Source organism: Buceros rhinoceros, unplaced genomic scaffold (assembly GCF_000710305.1).
Source record: "Buceros rhinoceros silvestris isolate BGI_N320 unplaced genomic scaffold, ASM71030v1 scaffold22463, whole genome shotgun sequence".
Taxonomy (NCBI): domain Eukaryota; kingdom Metazoa; phylum Chordata; class Aves; order Bucerotiformes; family Bucerotidae; genus Buceros; species Buceros rhinoceros.
The window spans coordinates 31,729-51,647 of record NW_010403460.1 but is presented as its reverse complement, the minus strand read 5'-3'; the positions used below and the strand labels follow the sequence as shown (position 1 = coordinate 51,647).

The 19,919-nt window shown below is 37.2% G+C and overlaps 1 protein-coding gene across 1 annotated transcript in view; it reads right to left on the bottom strand.

The window, feature by feature from the left end:
* JAK2 (Janus kinase 2) overlaps positions 1 to 15,378 on the bottom strand; it is a 48,199-nt gene extending 32,821 nt beyond the window's left edge. Inside the window, exons 1-5 of the mRNA XM_010133030.1 lie at positions 15,309 to 15,378; positions 12,513 to 12,763; positions 2,714 to 2,837; positions 1,822 to 1,939; positions 1,102 to 1,247 (exon numbers count right to left, since the gene is read on the bottom strand). Coding sequence (XP_010131332.1) covers positions 1,102 to 1,247; positions 1,822 to 1,939; positions 2,714 to 2,837; positions 12,513 to 12,732 — 608 coding nt within the window. The 5' untranslated portion in view covers positions 12,733 to 12,763; positions 15,309 to 15,378. The remainder of the gene's footprint in view (positions 1 to 1,101; positions 1,248 to 1,821; positions 1,940 to 2,713; positions 2,838 to 12,512; positions 12,764 to 15,308) is intronic.
* Between the last annotated feature and the right edge of the window lie 4,541 nt (positions 15,379 to 19,919).

Genomic DNA, 19,919 nt, shown 5'->3' with positions numbered 1-19,919 from the left:
GATATTACACGATGCATTTTGCGTAGACATGTCTGTTCTAGTCATGACTGAAGTTTTGAGGTAAGGCAGCAGAAGTTACACTGGTCGCTTTGTTTGGTGTAGAAGTTTTAGAAGTTGCATGGATAGAAGCAACAACACAGCTAGAGGACACTGAAAATACAGGTGGTAGACTGTAACCATGTGGTTGGTTCTCACTGAAGTTCCTATTATTACAGTCCATATTCTGTACCAAGAGGCAAAAGAGTAGTTTGGACAATTTGTTGTCTCATTTTGGTTTTTACTGCTTCTGCTAGGTTTCATTAAAAGACAAACATCAAGCATTAAGTGCTAAGCAGGGACAGAATGAACTCAGCTAGAGTAGGAACAATTAGGTTGATAAACCAAAGTGAATGGATAAACTCAAGCAAGTTTAAAAGAGGTCTGCCCAAGATGGTTAAGAACTTGGAGCACATGACATGACAGAGGAGTCATAAAGACACTTGATTTATTCAGCCTGGAGAAGAGAAGGCTCAAGCAGAGTGTTCTACTAATTGTCTTCAACTAACAGATGGTTGTGGAGAAGCCTGAATTAGAATCATCTCAGACCATCATGCATGGCTAAAGGACAGGAGGCAACAGAAGAAAAGCAGTATCACAGAGGAGATTGATTACACATGGAGAAAGTCTTCCTCAGTGAGGGTAATCATACAAAAGACAAAGCTGCCCAGCAACATGATGGAACCCTCCATCCCTGGACATTTTCAGAATTTGACTACAGGACTTGATTTCATCTAACTTTGAAGCTGGCCCTGATCTGACCAGGGGATTGGATCTGACAGCTTCCAAAGGTCTCTCCCAAATCGTATTATTGCTTACATCTTTCCCACGAGTTGCTGCTGCCTCACCTCTCATTAAAAGAACCAAATCATGTACGCAAAAACATGAATGGCCGTCATTATGCAATTTCTATTAATTTCTAGTTGACACTATAGGTAAGTTTATGGAATCATTATGCTAAAAGATATCGTCAACAGCTGAGCATCTCCTCCCAGATGCTAAAATGCAAAAATATTGAGTTTAGGTATCAGATAGGAGTGATACAGTTATAAAGTATGGAGTCACCTGACTGAATTGTAAATAGCCAGGGGAGTTTGGTCCTTTTCTTTGGCCACTCTCATCATATCCAGAACAGCCATTCCAAGGCATTCTTCTTGTGTTTCATGAGTAACAGGCATCTGTATCCATCCATTCAAAAAATCATCTCGCCACTGAGAAAGAAGAACACAAGAAAGTGAATTAAAACTGTAGTACTGCCGCTCATCAACAGAAGTTTTTTCAGATTGTGGGGATATGGGGGTGGTGGTAGAAGGGTTGTTGGCTGGTGGGCTTTTTTCGGGGGAGAGGGGTTTCTGGGTTTGCCTTTTTCAAGACTATATTCTTCTGAATGACGTCATTCATCCACAAAAAGCAGTACATAATGGATACCAGCTACCATCATGCTTAGAAACACTGTTTTCAAAATGTTTTAATCTCAAATCTTGAGAAGGTTGATATGGGGAGGATGTTGTTCTGCATTGCATCAGGCAAAATGAAGGTCACATTGAAAGACTTCCACATGGTAGCGGCACAAGAAAGGAGCTACACACGCTTACTGTTCTCCTCACAACTGCCATTTGAGCTTTATCTCTCCAAATACACAACGGGACGTGGAATTTAACTTTCATCTTGAGTGGCTTCAAGTTGTCAAAAGAGCCTATACAGTTGCTATCAGAAGATGTGAAAGGAAATACATACTAACAACTTTTACCAATCTTCACTTAAAAAGAATCAAGCAAATCATACCTGTGCAAACAGGTAAGACATGACAAGATCATCAAGAACAGGGCTCTCTGCACCCCGAAGAATGCCATACCGATATGCTCTGTTGGTACCACTGCAATACCAGTGCGGAAAATAAAACCTATTAGAAAATATTTAAACAAACATCAGTAAACAGATACTTTTGCTTACCAACACCAGACATTATTGCTTTCATAGACATGTAATTAGTACTGCTTGGTTTAGATGACCAATATAAAGCCCCAGTTAGTTAGCCAGTGGATTTGGAGCCAGTTGTTAGTGTCTTAAAGTACTACAACATAGCAGGGTGATGATCTGTACTGGTAGGAACAAGGAACTCTGCAAAGTTATCCTCAGTAACCACAGTAGAGAGAATTGTGTGTTTGTCTTCCATTTCCCTTGAGACAGTTCCTAAAGAAACATTCAGGCCACATTATGCAATGGAAATAAACAGTATCTTTTACATAAGGAAAACTGTGCCTGTAGCTTTAAGATGTTCACATTCAAAAATCAGGTTAGAGAAAATTGGTACTCTGCCTGACTATACAGAGTAATTACTCTGCATTTCAGAATTGCTACTCATTTGAAACAGGGGAGCACAGAAGAGATGAGTTCTATCATTATTAAGAAAAATATTATTTTTATTTCTCCTATATTTTTAATTGTTTGTTTCTTCAATCTGCGATGGCAAACATATACAGTATGTAGACAAGCAACAAAATGTTACTCAAACCTGCTCCACTGTGATTCTTTTATCTACCTTTTATTTAGCTATCATCAACAATCTGACTATAACTTCTCAGATAAATTATAGTTCAACTAACTATCTTATAGGTTGTGTTTTCTCACAGTTTTGTTTTACCATGAAAAGTGCATAACATTTGATTTATATTACCTTATACGGTAAATCAGGTTGAGTCTGGTTGCTTCATCTACGTGGAAGATATGATTTGGGGGATACCACATTCTCTCTGTTTCACTCATGAGTGCAAACATGTTATGATACACTGGCATGATACCTAAAAAAAGAACAGTGAAGCAAATTTTTATAGGATATGTTTTCACAAAGAATCAGCTTATTTTAAAAAAATATTGTGTGTTAAAAGTAGCAGATTGGCAGATGTTCTCCAACTACTCATTACACTGCTCTATTGCTTTCAACAGCATTGCAATAATCACCCCATAGCTGATTGGTTTTACTGGTTTATTTTCTGCTTCTTCCTTTATGTTGTCTGACTGCAGACTGTTTCACTGTTAGATTACATTTTTTTTTCTGTATGGCATTTAATACAATGGCTTCTAAGTTTCTAAGTTCAGTAACAGCTAACAACAGTACATTACCTTTCTCCTTACCTTTTCCAAAAACAGATCCAGGCATTGATTTTCATATTTTAGACCAATGAAAAATTAAAAGTAAAGCAACACAAAGAAAGTCATTATGACTAGAACAACTATCTGCCATTTACATTTTAGTGACTCAGTTGAGAACAAAACCAATATTGTTAATTAAACAAAACTGGAAAATTTTGTATTTTCCCTCAACAATTCAGGATTGTTTTAATGTGGATTGTCAAGCAATCCTTCTTAATGACAAACTACAGAAACCATTTGAGCATCGACTCTTCAGCAGCACCAGAATTTTAATTTGGTTTTGGAGCTCCCAGCTGAAAGTACAGCCTAACGTAAGACAGATGCCACAGCATTGTACTATGATGCAGTGTTAGTCATCCATGTGATGCCAGTACTATAAAGAAGTGAGGTTAAACGCTTGAGAACCGACAGCATGAAAGGACAGGTATCAAACACTGACAACCGTATTTTGAAGACAGGAAGAGATACAGGTCTAGAGATCAGAGAGTAGGAAAGAAAATTTACAATGTGAATTACCATTTGAATGCCTCAGTAAGTCATAATGAAAACGATGTTTACATTAAAGAAAAACTACAGGGGAAGAAGGCCAAAAACATCGAAAAAATTACATATAAAGACAATGAAAGCAACTTAAAATGACATTAAGAGACAAAAGAATTCTGGAAAAAGGCAAAATACTGAGACCCTTGCCTGAATTAAATAATTGAAATTAATGCAAGAAACCAGGAGGAAAAAACCCCAAAACCTTGTTTGTTTCTGTTCTGTACAACGTCTACAGAACTTCTCAAGGGGAATTTCTTTCATCACATCTAATATGTATGTAAGACAATCAACTAGGAAACAACTGATCAAGTCCTCATATAAAACTACATAAGCCTGTGGAACAAAAAGTAATTCAGTCTTAAACAACAACTGGCTTAAATATGTTACAAAATAGGATTTGTCTCTGTAAGGAGCCAGTAAGAGGGCTAAGAACAAGAGGTTTATTGTGCAGCTGATTAAACTGCTGAAATCTACAGGCTAATCATTTGGCATTTGCTTAAACCAAAGCTCAGCAAAATATACCAGAACGACAGAACTTACTACATGATTTTCTACAAAAAGGAGTCACAGACTTACAAGAAACTACAGAAATTGAAAGCATCACATAAATTAACCAAAGAGAAACTAAAACTAAACAAAGCCCCCAAAGGAATAACCCTGAAGTGAACAGTAACTGAACAACTGGCTGTAAATCTAAACTTTGCAAACTTATGGTGCAGCAGGCATATTTGATCCATCAGAGTTCTGAGAAAAACACAACTAACTCCATTTTATGGAGTTAGAAAGAAACATATCCCACGCTACAAAATATGGTTCTCACTTGATATGTGAAGTGGTATCAACTAAACTACATTACAGATCAGATCTCTGTGAAGCAGTAACAACTAACAGAGCAGTTTTAAGGCTGTGTGGTGTCTCTAATCCAAATAATTTCAGATCAATTACAGTGCATTAGCATGTGAATCACCAGCCTAGTTCAGGATTCTAGCCAGATGCTAAACACCACTCAAGGCAATGCTGAATATTTACCTAGTCTCACTAACACATTTCCCCTACCTACTAACAACCCCATGTAAGCACACTGAACAAGAAAAAACTTCCAAGTCATAAAGTCAAATGTTAAGCTGCCATAGTTCACCACGTATGTTACAGACACCATCACCGCACCCATCTCTCAAAAAACCCAAACCAAAAAAAAAAAACCCCCAAAACCCCACAGATATTTGAATCCAGATCACATCACTGCCATTCTGAAACTTTAACTAAGCAAGGAACATGACTTTGGAATTCCCCCTACAAATCAGAAATGTTGGCATTAAGCAGAAAACTCAAAAAAGTCCTCTTGCCTGTCTTCCTATGTATGAAGATAAACTGTGCACTAATTTATTCCTCATACTTTAGAATTTTTAATTCCTAATGGTAACTTGTGCCTTTCACTGCCAGTGCTCAATGACATACAGATCATACATGTTTTTCAAGCTAGGGAGTTAAACTTTTCTCTTCTTTTTTTGTTCCCCTTTAAGGATTATTATACATTTGTGCCAGAGTATTACTGCACGTGAAAAACTTCAATGATTATACAAATAGAGCAAATCTTATTAGAGTCTTGAAAATTGTCCACAAAAGTCTGATGAAAGCAGAGAGGCCAGAGATGTCTCTTTTAATGTAATTCTTACCAGCAGTATTAATTGCAAAGACTTTTCAGCGAATGATAACTGTAGTACTTAAGTGTTTTCTCCAGAAACAACGAAAACCAAAAGTCTAGGGGTGGAGGTGTAGAGGGCTAGGGAATCAAAGTCTTCTGATGGTGCCTAGATCTGTAAATGATAGTGACAACTTCTGAGAAATTTATTTTCACCACAAGTAAAACCAGAAAAGTTGTTCAGAACAGGTAATAAAAAAACGTCCCCTGTATTTCTGCGCTGCACTAACCATGCTATCAAAATCAACCAATGATTATTTAGGAGAGGAGACATTCACTCACAAAATAAAGCAGAATTGTTCTCCACTTCGCTTCTCCAGCAAGGGCTATTAAATATATTTTCTGGACTATTGCAAAGACATTACTATCTCTCACAATTATTTTATTTAGTAAGGCTAAATGAAGGAACTTCATCATGCTATACAAGTAAGTATAGCAACAAGTAACACCATGAAAGGCTGTAACACAGCTGAAGTTTATTTCTCAAACTTTTGCCTCGAGACTAAAAAAAGAATCATTTGCACAGAGGTTTCTTCCTTTCCTCATTATGATTTTAGAGCTTCACATCCAGACAAGTTGCATTACTTCATTTACCCTGAGGCAGCTAAGGAAACAGTTTTTCTGTATTTCTTCCTGTGTTGTCATTAGGTACCCTTTCACCCCTACAGTATGTTTTCATTATATAATGTAAAGAAAAAATAAAAACCAGAAATGGTGAATCACAGAAAGCCATAACACTACTATGAAAAGTGTAAGGCACGTGCAGTCTACAGTAGCAATAGCGTCTTGTGAAACTGCCAATTCAAGCAGGTAAATAACTCAGTAGACATATACATACAAAAGCGATTAGTTGCATGGAGTTAATGATTAAAAACAAAGTATCTCCAAATTTCAAAGTCCAATATAAACATTAGTCAGTTCTCACACAAAACTGTCAAGTAAACTATCTAAAACTTATAAAATATTGCACGTATCAGATGGAAAATTGCTTGGCTTTTCTTCAGTAAAAAATAGTATCTTATCCTCATCTTTTACACAAACTGGAGGCTTACTGAACTGTGACATCACATTCAGTGTCGCTAGCCTGCCAACAGTGTTGTGTGTGGATTTTTGGGCCATCACTTAAGAAAAAAACACAACCTCAAAAAAAAAAAAAAAATCATCACACACTCACCCCGAAACCCACAATGGTCAGCTATAATCAATGACAACTCTGAGCCATGTGAATTCTGGAAATTCAGCGTGATAAACATAAATCTGCTTCAAATTCTCTAGCTACTAACAAGGAATGTCCTCTGAAACATACATGTTACAGATCATCAGACTCATCACATTACGCAACACAGTCACTCCCTTGAAAATGTTTAATTGACTACAAGCACTGTCAGTGCTTAGTCACATTAAATATTTTGAAACAATGATTTGGCTTTGGTTATAATTAAAAATTCTCTGCTATCTTACGGCTTTCCAGAAGCCATCAGCAGTTTTCAAGGAAAGTACCAGAGAACTTCCAATCTATTTGCCCATCAGATCGGTGAGAGTTAAAAGGTTCCTAGGTGGAGTTTCAGGATATCAACAATAAAAAAAAAAAACCTACAAAGAGACACAGAAGCCAACAAATTCAAGGTCTTTTGTTAACTGCTATTTGCCTGCAAGTCAGCAACCCCATGAGGATTATCCAGTTGGTTTCCTCTTGGGATTCTAGTTCCATTAAGCAGTTAAGATTTCAGGGTTTAACAGGGAGGAAGAAAATCAGAACAAAAGCCTGTCAGAAAGTAGATAAATAAAGTCAGAAAGTTAGGGTTCATATACACCAAAGGGACAAGCCATGGCAGAAATGCAAGATGCTAAACAAAACTTGGTTGACTCTGCCAACACATTTTTCAGTGTGCTGCTTGTATGTTATAGTTGCATTTAAGGTGTAAATACAACTTTGCTTATAACTTCAACTGTTTAAACTGTGATTTACAAACTCACTTACTTAATATAAAAATATATTCATTTTGTTACCTTTAATTCAGGTAAAATTTGGATTATACATCCAAGTGATGCATATATTTTTCACTCATTCAGCTGATGGAATAAATCAATAAATTGTTAGTTTAAAAATTAAGAATGAAAGCTTTTTTTCCAATGTAAACTGGTCTTGTGTATAACATATTATACTGGTAAGGTAGAGTGTATAGTCTAGAGTTGTCTGGGTTTGCCTTTTTAAATTTTCTTTTTAAATTACTTTATCTGATGATAAAAACTGTTAAATGCACTTACAAGAGAATGGCCAGAATCTTACTACAAAATTATTGGTAGTGCATAGTCACACTAATGTAGTATACCAAACATCCTTCTTTCTGTATTCAAATACATACATACAAGATTCAAATCCAAAGAGTTCAGACATTTCCAGTAGTCTGTGTCTGGTATACCTACACCACAACGGAATTCAAGCTATTTTCAATTACACCTGCTAATTTTTAAATACAGATTTCCAGGGCTTTTTCATAAATTACACTCTGAGTAATACAAAAATTATAAGCAAAGTTCATAGTTAATCTGTAAACAACTACAGGTACTTATTCTGTAAAATATCTCATCAAGCTTGTGTTATCACTTTCTCCCATCAGCTCTGGCGGCCTTCCTGAATGATTACTACTACTTATGTTTAGATGGCCTTGACTGCTTGATAGTTCTATAAACTGATTGTAAACACAGCTTAAAAGAGAATTTTAGTTTAAGATCATTTGAGAGAGCAGAGAAAATGAAAGAGTTTAAGATCATGAGTTGGGAAAACACAACTCTGACACTGAATTACGAAGACACATTTAAGAAAATGATTCTGTAACCTCGTGAACAATTTCTCTGTCATAATTTCATTCCCACCATAAGTTAGCTCCTCTCATACCACTTCACCTCTTTGGCTGACAGCAAATACCACCCTTGTTTTTGGTGTGACATGAACAATTTTTTACATGGCAATAATGATACTAGTTAACATAAAAGAGCTGATCCATAACACTAACTAGTCAATTTAAGTTCCAAACACTTGTTTTTCTTGCATTTCTAGTTAGAAAATGTGATTCAGTTTCATGTTCAGACTGTTTTCCATATAAAAATACAAACCTACAAGAAGTTCCATATTTATATTTTTCAAAAAAATTGGAAAGTTGTTTTTAAATAAAATAATGCTTAGCTTCTGCATGCATGCCTCAAACTGGCATGCAACTACAGAATAATATTTAGACAGACTAGTATTTGTGTAACTAATACATGCCACACAGAACAGTTCTAAAGTCAAGTCAGCACAGACTGGAAAACCTTCAGTTGTTTGAACTGTGTAAAAGGTACATAACAAGACTGTCTTTGTCACTGCTGATGTTTGCTAGATCCAGTCCGGCTTGTCAACAGCAGCAAACATACATACATACCTGGATGTAATCAGCTCTGTAATCAAGAGATCTAACAAGTGCTCAGATCAGAGAAAGTCCATTTACAATTACCAAGTTCATTATATTTCGGACATGCCTACTATTTGAACCACTCTCTTCTTAATGAAGTATACAGATTCACAGCTAACTCCAAAAGTCAAGTCTTGCCAATATAAACGTTATTTGACTGTATAGGCTTTGCAGACCTACATGTTCTGCTGTACAACCACAAAACCTTCTAGGAAAAAAAAAAAGCCAAACAGAAAATTACAAGTGGTACATTGTGACTTAAGGGCTAATAACTGATTTTAAAGAGAACAAAAACCTTCAGCTGTTTCAGCCTTTTCCACCAACTTAGAAAAAAATGCAGTTACGAATTCCTTTGAGGGAAAGGTTGTATAATATTGCCATAGTAGCTGCCAGGCTGAAAACACTCTTCAGAGGACTTTTGTCTGCCTCAGCTCTACAAGGATAAAGGCTCAACATGATAAAACATCTTATTTATACAGGTAAGTATAAATTACTACTGATATACTTTAGAAAGTCTGGTGAAGAATGCTGAAACAATAGAAAAATTTACAACCATCTTGATAAGGCATACTATTATTAAAATACTATTTTTAAAACAGTCAAGTATAAGTGAATACATCTGGAAGCTAGGTACTAGCTATATCAGCAAAACAGAAACTGGTACTCCAGAAAGCTAGAAGCCTTGAGAAGGACTGATGAGGTCTGACAAAACAAGCAATAAAGTCTTCAGATGATGTCACAGGAAACAAGACTAATTGAATTTGTGGCTTACCAGAAACTGGATTTTGTATGTCTGTGATGTGGGTGAGAAGACTATCATACATGGCCTAGGCTGCACATTTTTCCAGGATATTGGAGATAGTGCAGAAGACAGACAAAAAAAATTTAATAGTTATGACATTAAAGCTAAAGAAATCAATCAATTTAGGTTTTACCAAAAAGAAAAACTAATTTGATTATGGCCTATAAGTATATCCCTAGAGAAAGGAGACAAAGAACTTGAACAAACATCTGAAAATTGAAGCGTGAAAATTCAAACCAGAGAAAAAGCAGGAAAAAAATGGACAGACCAGCTTAATAACAGTAGAAACAGCTGATCAAACTGGTAGTTACTATTCCAGTGAATTCAGACTAGGCTGGGACAGGACATGGGGTAATGGTTTTAAACTGAAAGAGGTAAACTTAAATTAGATATTAGGAAGAAATTCTTTATTGTGAGGGTGGTGAGAAACTGGAAAGGATTGTACAGGGAAGTTGTGGCTGTCTCCTCCCTGAAAGTGTTCAAGGCCAAGCTGGAAGGTGCTTTAAGCAACCTGATCTAGGGGAACATATCCCTGCCCATGGCAGGAGGGTTGGAACTAGATGATCTTTAAGGTCCCTTCTAACCCAAACCATTCTATAAGTCCATGATTTTCTGGAAAATGAGCTTTAACTAACTGATTCATTAGAAAAGTAACTGGTGTTCAGATGATTTTTTTATCTCCTTATCACAAAAAAAAAAAAAATCTAGTCAGACAGAAACAAAGGAAGCAAGGCACCTGATGTCATGGTTGATGATACAGTATATTCTTTCAAAGACCATGTTCTTTTGAACATACTGAATCTGATGGACACAAGCACTCGTCAGTCTAATGTTCTGGCAAGTTAGTAAATGAATACCTAAGTTAAACAAAGAAGTACTTTTCCCCCCTACTATCTAGTAAAATTATTCTGTTTCACTCCTTCAGCAATATCCTCAGTGACTACAACAGTATTTATTTCCATTAAAAAAATATTAACTATTGTCTAATGTAAAAATTCAGTAACACTTTAACACTCAGGAAGTGAAGAACCTCCCAGCTCCCTGCCTTACACACCTTTAGACACTGTACCTGAGGGTCTGAACTAAGCTGACAAACCTACAGAGGCAAAACAGAAGCCCAGAAAACATGGGCACCAGTGCTACGAAATCTATTCTTACCACAGAAATGAGTATAGGCATATTTTCTAAAGCAGGGAGACAATTTTTTTTTTTCTTCAGTTGGAGGAAAGAGACAATAGAACCTTGAGGACACAGTGGAAGATCTTTGAGTCACCATCAAAAAGATACCTTAACTTCAAGAACTCTCCTAGATCCCAGATTTGACCAACTCAGATAATTAGAGCAGTGGAATCTCACAGAGCTAAAACTTTGCAAACCTCTAAATACCACACTACTTCTTCATGGTTTCCCAGAATGAATCCCAGGGAGTGCTTCTGCTGAACTCATATGTGCTTATCTGCCTAAACCTCTTATACTACATGAAAAAGCAACTCTACAAACTCAGATCTTAGTCAGATCCTGCCACTCCTAAAGGACGCCCAGTAACACTGGGGCTTAAACACATCAGAATTTGTGTGAAACTAGCATATACAAACAAACTGCCAACTCACAGCATTCAAGTCAGTCAGCAAGACATTTAACAGCACAGATAAAACTGACAGATCCCTCCCAAAAGTAAAGTCATTAAAATAATTGAAAAACAACACAGCAATCAAAAGACAAAAATCACAAAAGTATAAGATGTTTGGAGATTATAAAACATACAGTGAGAGTCAGCAGCTTCATACTTGTGATCCACTGGAAAAGAAAGATTTGGAATTACAAGCCTGCCTTTTAAATTCATCTGCACCTGAAATGTGGCACTTGGAAAGCTAAAAGACAAATCCAGTCTTGTACCACCGACAGCCCAAACGAAGGGGTGGAGAGACTCTGTATACATGTGCATGAGGAGTAAAAAGACAGTTACTTTAATATCTGAAGTTTAGTGAAGTTAATTTTTTTCATTCACAAATTCAACACACTTTTGCAATGGAAGAAAGACGCATGCACAAACTGTATGCTTGAATTATTTTACTGTGGGTCTCAGTACCTGTTCATGTTAAGCTTTGGTAAATGTAACAATTCAAAGGCATTCTTAGGTACAAACATATTTTACTTATTTCAAATATCTCTCATGGCTTGGCTTCGCGGACGAAGATTTGGGAAGGGCTTTACCCACGCTTACTGCAAGCGCGCTGATGGCTGAAAAGGCCAATGTGGGATAGGCAAGTCCAGTTACAAAGAGCACACCGGAAAGTCTCCTTGGGTGGTATAGTCAAGGCACTACCCTGACATTTACTCACTTTATTTCCTAAACAATAATGAAAAGCATTTACCACACACACACATATCCTTCATGCAGTCATGTTATATCTAACAGAACAGTTTCCATCTGCAAAGTGAGTAGGTATGTATAATACACAACCTGTTTCGCAGGGTTGCATCAGAAAGTAATTCAAGCTATTTCCAGCTGCTGCTGTGATTTAACTATCCAAACTGTATCTCAGCTCAATGAAAGACGACTTCCAACTCATTTTTTTTTTCAAATTATTTGAAGAAAAGTTAGAGTCATCTGATTATAATCTGTTTCACAACCATTCTGACAGGAATAGTTTCGCAGCCTGATGCTAATTACTTCTGACACTGATTACTTCTGAAAGAATAGATAAATTAACATTTCAGTTAAAATGCCACTATTTTGATGACCTCTGGGTCATTAAAAACTTTCTTGTATTATGTTGGATTTCACTCCTTCATTAGGAAATAATGTTACGTATATACTTACCACAGGCTTTACAGGCAACAGCACAAATCTCTTCTGCAACATATTCTCCAGCTGAAAATTGAAGGTAATCTCCTCCTGTCTTCCCAGGAGAATGATAAAGGTACACTTGAAGCAATGCTTCTGTCTGCTTGGTTGCACTAGTATTCCCATGGATGTCACCATTCTGGTGGAAAGTAGAAGTTGCTGTACCTTCTGTGTTTGTCATTGTAAGGCAGGCCATTGTTCAGTTTGGTTCTGTTCAGAGCATTTGCCTAAAAGAAATGTAAAGAGTATTTCTTGATCAGCTATATCTGCTTTGCTCGTAATACTCCTATTTAATGATAGTACCATTCTGACACAGGAAAAACATCAATAGCTGAGGACAAGAGAATGGCTTAGAACGTTTACTACAAGTTTTGTTTATTTTTATTATGTAGCCCTAGTCTGAAAAATAACAGACACTATGACCGGCAGAACGAAGATATTAATTGGGATTCCAACTAGAAGACTTAATACCTCTCACTAGACTTCAGACAGTGTGTATTCCCCTGTCCAACTGAAACCATGCTCATTAAACTTGAAAGGCAAAATAATCCCTTTAATGACATCTGCGCAACTCATTATATTCCCAGTTTAAGCACAAAGACTGCACTGAGAACTTAAGACAAAACAACTGGCGAGGTCACAAACTGGCACTGAAGAAGAGAAGCATAGGAATAGCACTTTTCAGTTTCAGCTCAGTTTTAGTCTTAAGCAAACACTCAAAAGAAAACATGTACTAACTGAGGTGAGACCCTGTGTAAGCAGACATCTTTTGTATTTATGCATGAATGGAAGGACTTCCAAGACCTCCCTTTGAGACTAACAATTTCAGTCTATTCATAAGTAACTCAAGCTAACAATCCTCTCTGATAAATTAAATCGAAGAAAAGACAAGACTAGTAACTCAATATATAACCACAGGTATATCTGATAACAGAAAAAACTCGATTTTTTTTTAAGAAGTGAGATTAACGTATTCCAAAGCATATTCCAAAAGCTAGCAGAAGAATTTCTTTGCTCTTCTGAGACTCCATCATAGTTTTAATCAGTATAATCCATGCTTATGATCAAAGCTTTGACCACAGTTTATAAGGCTTACTTTTATTAAAAGCAATTCCAGGTAACTACCACCTGGAATTCGGCATTTCATACTTTGAAAATGCAGAATAGATCTAAATAAGTAAGCAGTTCTAAAGATTTGATTTTTCAGAATAACAAAATGATTTGAGCTGCAATAAGGTCTCCCCCAAGATTTCTCTCCTCCAGGATGAACAGCTTCAGCTCTCTCAGCCGTAACTCTTAGCAGAAGCGTTCCATCTCTCTAATAATTTTTGTGGCACTCCTTCACTCTAATGGGTCCACACCTTCCTTGTGCTGGGGACCCCAAAGTTGGATGCAGGCCTCCAAGTGGGGTCTCACAAAAGCAGAGCAGAGGAGGAGAATCACATCCCTTTACCTGCTGGTCACACTTTTTTTTTTTTTTACAATTGGCTGCGAGACCATATTGCCAGCTCATGTCTCATTTTTCATCTAACAAGATGCACTAGTCATTCTCTGCAAGGCTGCTCTCAATCTGTTCATTGCCCAGCCTGTACTGAAGTGGGGATTCACTCCAATCCAGGTGCAGAACCCTTGCACTTGGCTTTGTTGATCATTGTGCAGCTCACATAGGCCCTCTTGTCAAGCCCATCAAGTTCCCTCTGGATAGTATCCCTTCGCTCAAACCCATCAACTGCACCACTCATCTTGGTGTCATCCCCAGAGTTGGCGAGGGTGCACTCGATCCTACTGTTTATGTCACTGATTAAGATACTGAACAGTTAATAAAGAAATTAAACATAAAAATGTTTACTGTTTAACTTTAGAATATGTTCATTGTTTTGCATAGGCTGATGGGAGTTAACATTCTTAAAAGTGCACTTGGGGAAAGTGAAAAATGGCCTATCCACTTATCCACCTAACAAGAATGTTTGACAAAATCTGGGTGGAATGTAAATATCCTGATTTCAGGATCAAAGCTACTAACTATAACAGATCTGGTACTGCTGAATAGAGGATTTGATCCAATAGGATTATTTTAATAATCCAGATAACATTTCAAGGCACAGCTTCTAAAGGGTGAGATTAATCATTGCCCATATTTCTCTAACCACAATTACCAGCATCTACAATGCAACATGTTTACATGCAATTCTCTGTTGCTGCCTGTACATCCCAATACTCCTAACTGAGGATTAATTTTACTAGCCACACTGGGCTGTCCTAATTGATATAATTGTTTTTAAGTCAGCCAGGAAGAAATTAATTAATGAGATGGAAACCACCACTTACGCAACAAATTTCATTAAGATGTGGAGGACATACAAAATCCTCATGATTTAATATGCAACATCCACAGCCCCAGTCAGAGGTAATTTTTTTCTTCTTAAAGACAATTTGAGCTATTTAATCTAAACTCTCTCTTAAAAATAATCCTCCTCACCTTCATACTGTTATTGGGGGTTTGGGTTTTTTTTTGTTTGTTTGGCACTTTTTTGGTTTGTTGAGGTTTTTTGTTGGGGGGTGGGGTGGGGATGGGTTTCCAGAGACACTTTCAGGGCGAGGATCTTAAGCCATATAACTTCAAACGTACAGCTTCAAAGATTCAAAAATCAGAGCACTGTCTCACCACAGATAAATCCCTGACTCTTAATTACCTTTTATGACTTGAGAAACATCTGTACGAAACATGAGAGTGACGAAGCCCTTTAAATAAGCAGGTAACAAGTCACCCACTTACTGCTGGTATCCACAGCAGGTCAGACAAAGCAGGCACACAAGCAGTGGTGGAACATAATGCATCTGCAATAAAAACAGACTTAATATTAAAAAAAAAATAATGGCTGTGAACAATACATAATGCATCACTATTTAAGAGTTCAAATCCGTGTTTAGGAACAGATAAGAGTGATCCACTCCTACTCCACTTGCCCAAATTCCTGTCTTTGTCAATACATTTTTTAACTTAGGGTTGTTTTTGGTTTTTTTCTTTAATACAAAGGACTTTTTAAAAAAAATTAAACCCACATTTTTGGTACTGAAACTGCTCCTCACTTCTAGCAAGAAACTGGTGTATGAAACAGACCTCTGATTTGAACTATAATTTTTTCCACACTCAACATGTTTTTCTTTTCTGTGAATACAAGGTCAGTTTAAGAAAACTATTGGTGGCATTACATGAAGAAAAGAGAAGCTAAAAAGGAAAAGTAACTACAAAAAGAGACATATTAAGTTTACTTCGTGCAGTAACATTCTCTTCAGCCAGAACAATTAATTCTGTTTGCAAACTGACAACAGCCACTGATGTCAATTGATGTTGAAGTTAACACCAAGTGTCTTGGACAAGGGCACACTCACCCTTGCCCCCTTCACCCAGCATTTCTGTGGTTGCAAGAAACAGCATTTGAAAGCACTTAAGTGCAAAAGCAGCTTCCTGCACCAGTGAAAAAAAATGATAAATTCCCTCTTGTGAACCTTCCAACATAGGAAAGTGCCTGAGAGAGAAGTAAAAATAAATTTTAAGACTGGACAGAGGGGAAAGAAGTATCATGGAAGTTCAAAGGGGGCAGAATTCAGAGTGGGAGAACTCTGCAAGTTTTATATTTGATGACTTTTCAGATAGAAATCTCCCTGGTAAAGAGAGAAGGAAATAAACGCAATTTCCTTAGCACCATGTGCTGCATCTAGTGAGTCTATCCAATATCCCAAGAAAAAGGAACCCATCTCAATGAGCAACAAATTCAGTTTCTCTCCCCACAGAAGTCAGACTGTTATGGCAATGATTAGCGTTTCTGCTCTGGCAATATTGGCTGTAGAGATAAGCAGTTTTGCCTTGTCTGAACAGCTGTCTATTTTGTATGCACCTCCAGGGATTCTTCTTCAAATGCTGTCTAGTCAGCCAATTAAGACCTGATCCAAAGCCCAGCACAGTCAGTGCAAGTTTTCCAGACTTGTATTAAAGTGCCAGAAAGGGAGAGGGATTCTTTGGTGCAGAGCAGTCTATCGCTGACATACTCAGCACACATTCCATGCATACTAATCTGGGAGCTCTGGCTTCAAGTGAAGCAGAGAACTACCACCTGCTCATGCAGGTTTCAGATCAAGGGGCACTGCTAAGTATTCTGAACTAATTTTTCTATTTTAAAAGTACTGTTCCATGCTCAGAATTGTCTTGCATTCATCACTCCCAGTCAGGCTTCTGAGCAAAACTGCAAGGAGACCTACCTGACTAATTACATAGTTTTTCCATAAACTCCAGATTAATTGTGTAACATCATTAGCTGCTGATACAGCTGCTGATAGGGCTGATGTGACAAACTAAGTTAAGCTAAGAACTCAAGCCATTTCTAGTCTCTGCCTAGCAGAGCCCAGTGGAATAAGGGTGGCAACACTTTGAATAAGCTCAATGACACTGCAGCTTGCGTTTCAAAAATTGGATAAAGCAACCTAGTACCAAGTCTGTTCTTCACGTGACAAAGAGAAAAATGATTACTTGCTTATGAAAGAGCAGCTCATAGCTCTGGACAAAAAGGAAGGAAAAACTCCAAGTTTTACAGGCTCACAGTGGTTGTAATAACATAATTCTCTCTATCTTTTTTATTTTTTTTAAAAGAGAGTCAACCACTTTTTCTTCTGCGCACATTTAAAGACATACCTTTTTGTAGGATCTGCATTAAGGCCTTATAAAACTATTCAGTTTACATAAGGCTGAGTAAGTCTCATATGACACAACTTGTTCTTTTAGCAGCAGAGTTGCAAAGAATGCTACCTACATTTCCAGTTGTACCAATCTGACAGTGCATCATCCTGCCAGTGACCTAGCTTCCCCCTTTCCTCTTTCCTTTGAATTTGTTCAAGTCTGCACCAGCTTACATTTCTGGCAGCTGCAAGGATTTCAATGCCCAGTTCCAAAATGAACTTAAGAGTCGAATCAAACTCAATCAATATAAATAGTGCACCATCTCCAAGATGCCATTATCTGCAATAAAAACACAAAATCTGTTATATAGAGGAGGCTCCCAACCTGAAATAGTCACTTCTCAGCAAGCCTTCAGAAGTCCTATAAATACAACTAGCATTTACTGAGCCAATGTCACTGAGCACCTTGAATACTCAGTTTACCAGCAAGAAAGAATAAAGACCAAAACAGCATTTTCTACTGACAAGTAAGGTCCTGAAGGCAAGTTGTCTCCTAACAACTCATTATGTTTATTGCCAGTAGACTAGGACATCTTGTGTTCTTGTGTAAATTGAAGATGACAAAAATGTGCATACACACACATTCTTCTTTCAAAGAATTTGAACGAACATTGTAAAAAACCAATCATGAAAGCCTTCCCAAGTCATAGTAGGTAGGTGGTTGAGTCTGCCCCTCTACTTCATGCTTTTGAGACCCCACCTGGAATAGCACGCCCAGCTCTGGAGTCCTCAGTACAACAAAGACATGAACCCTGCAGGGAAGGTCCAGATAAGGGCCACAGAAATGATCAGAGGGCTGGAGTACCTGTGCTATAAGGACAGGCTGAGAAACTTGTTTTGTAGAGCCTGGAGAAGAGAAGGCTGTGGGGAGACCTTACTGTGGCCTTCCGGTATTTAATGGCAGCTTACAAGAAAGATGGGGACAGGCTTTTTAAGCAGGGTCTGCTGCAACATGAAAAGGAATAGTGGTTTTAAGCTAAAGGAGGGTAGATTCAGACTACTGTAAGGAAGAAATTTTTTTTACAGTAATATTGGTGAAACACTGGAACATGTTGTCCAGAGAGGTAGTAGATGCCACATCCCTGGAAACATTCAAGGTCAGCCTGGACAAGGCTCTGAGCAGCTCTGCCTAGTTGAAGACGTCCCTGCTTACTGCAGGGGTGGTAGGGTTTGGACTAGATGACCTTTAAAGGTCTTTTCTAACCCAAAGCATTCTGTGATTCTGTGATTGTAGGTACGAGAGTAGAAAAGTCTCATAGAAAGTACTATCAGTTCTTACACTAGTAGTAATGGGAGAACATCAGTAAGTTCTAAAGACTATTATGTGTCTTGTTACAAAACCACCAAAATACACTACTTACCTCTAAAACCAAGATGAGACTAGGAGGAAAGGTCAGTCAGTTTCCCATTTGTAATTGTTTTGGTTAGTTTATTTGTTTTACAATTAATAGGTATATTTAATATTTAATTATAGTCTTCACAGTTCAGTTTGAATACACAGACAAATGGTGCACAACTAAACTTTCCTATAACATACAGCCAGCATGGCCTGTCGTGCTATGAAAACTTTAAAATCTTAAAAAGATGACAACAGTATTCGTATTCTGCATACAACATGCAATATTCCTTGCATACGTGATTTCATTTGTGTATGCAGGTTTGTTTTGGTGGGTTTTTTTTAAATACCAAAGTATACTAAATTCAAGGAACCAAATGCATATGCTACTTTGACAGGCAATAAAGTATTTTTAAACACCAGCATTTGCAGAAATGCCACTGCTCCTTAACAGACCAAAAGGAGATTCTGAAATCTTTGTTCAGTCAGAACACACATCAGCTAGTATTCCACAAAAAAATTCAGAGCAACAGATTCACATCTTTCCATCATTTATGCACAAGAAAACATTCTTCTGACTTTATCAAAATACTTAACAATACCTTTAAAAATACTAAGCAACTGGGAAATTCTGAGAACTTTTTCTACTGCTTACACAACCAATGCCAAATTTACACAAAGTTAATCTGTGCTTTAAATACATCATCTTCTGCATTAGGGAAACCTGGTTGTCTTTTCCAGGTAATATTGGTCTTGACTTTAAAAACAACTTTAAAAAATATAAAAGATTGTCTTAAAACGTATTTAAAGGTATTTTGTAGAGAAAGAGTGCATCTTCAGTTTTTATGGGCTTTTTCTAATACGCTCTGCCTACTGGGGGATCTAACAGTTGCCCTGTCACAAGCAAAGCCATTGACACAAGAAAACTGCTCATAGAAGAAACAATGGCAAAAAGTTAAGCGACTCCAAAGGAATTTTCCATTTTTATCAGCCATACATTAATACCACACAAGGATTTTTAATTTATCAAAATTTGAATGTACATGGCAGCAAGCAGATACAGAAGGAAGATGACACACTAACCTATTAATGACAAAACACATGCTAAAAGAAGTTGAGAAGTAAAGAGAACATTTGCTTACAGTTTTCGCTTGGCAAACCACTGCCTGTATCACCAATTCAGCAAGAGTCCAGGAACTTTTGCACAAAGAAGCATTCATGATTCTGACCTGATCCGCTTGCTAATTAGCTCTTAGACACACAGGGAGCAAGTGGATAGATGCCGTTAGTATGAGGATTTTCATCTTTGCATT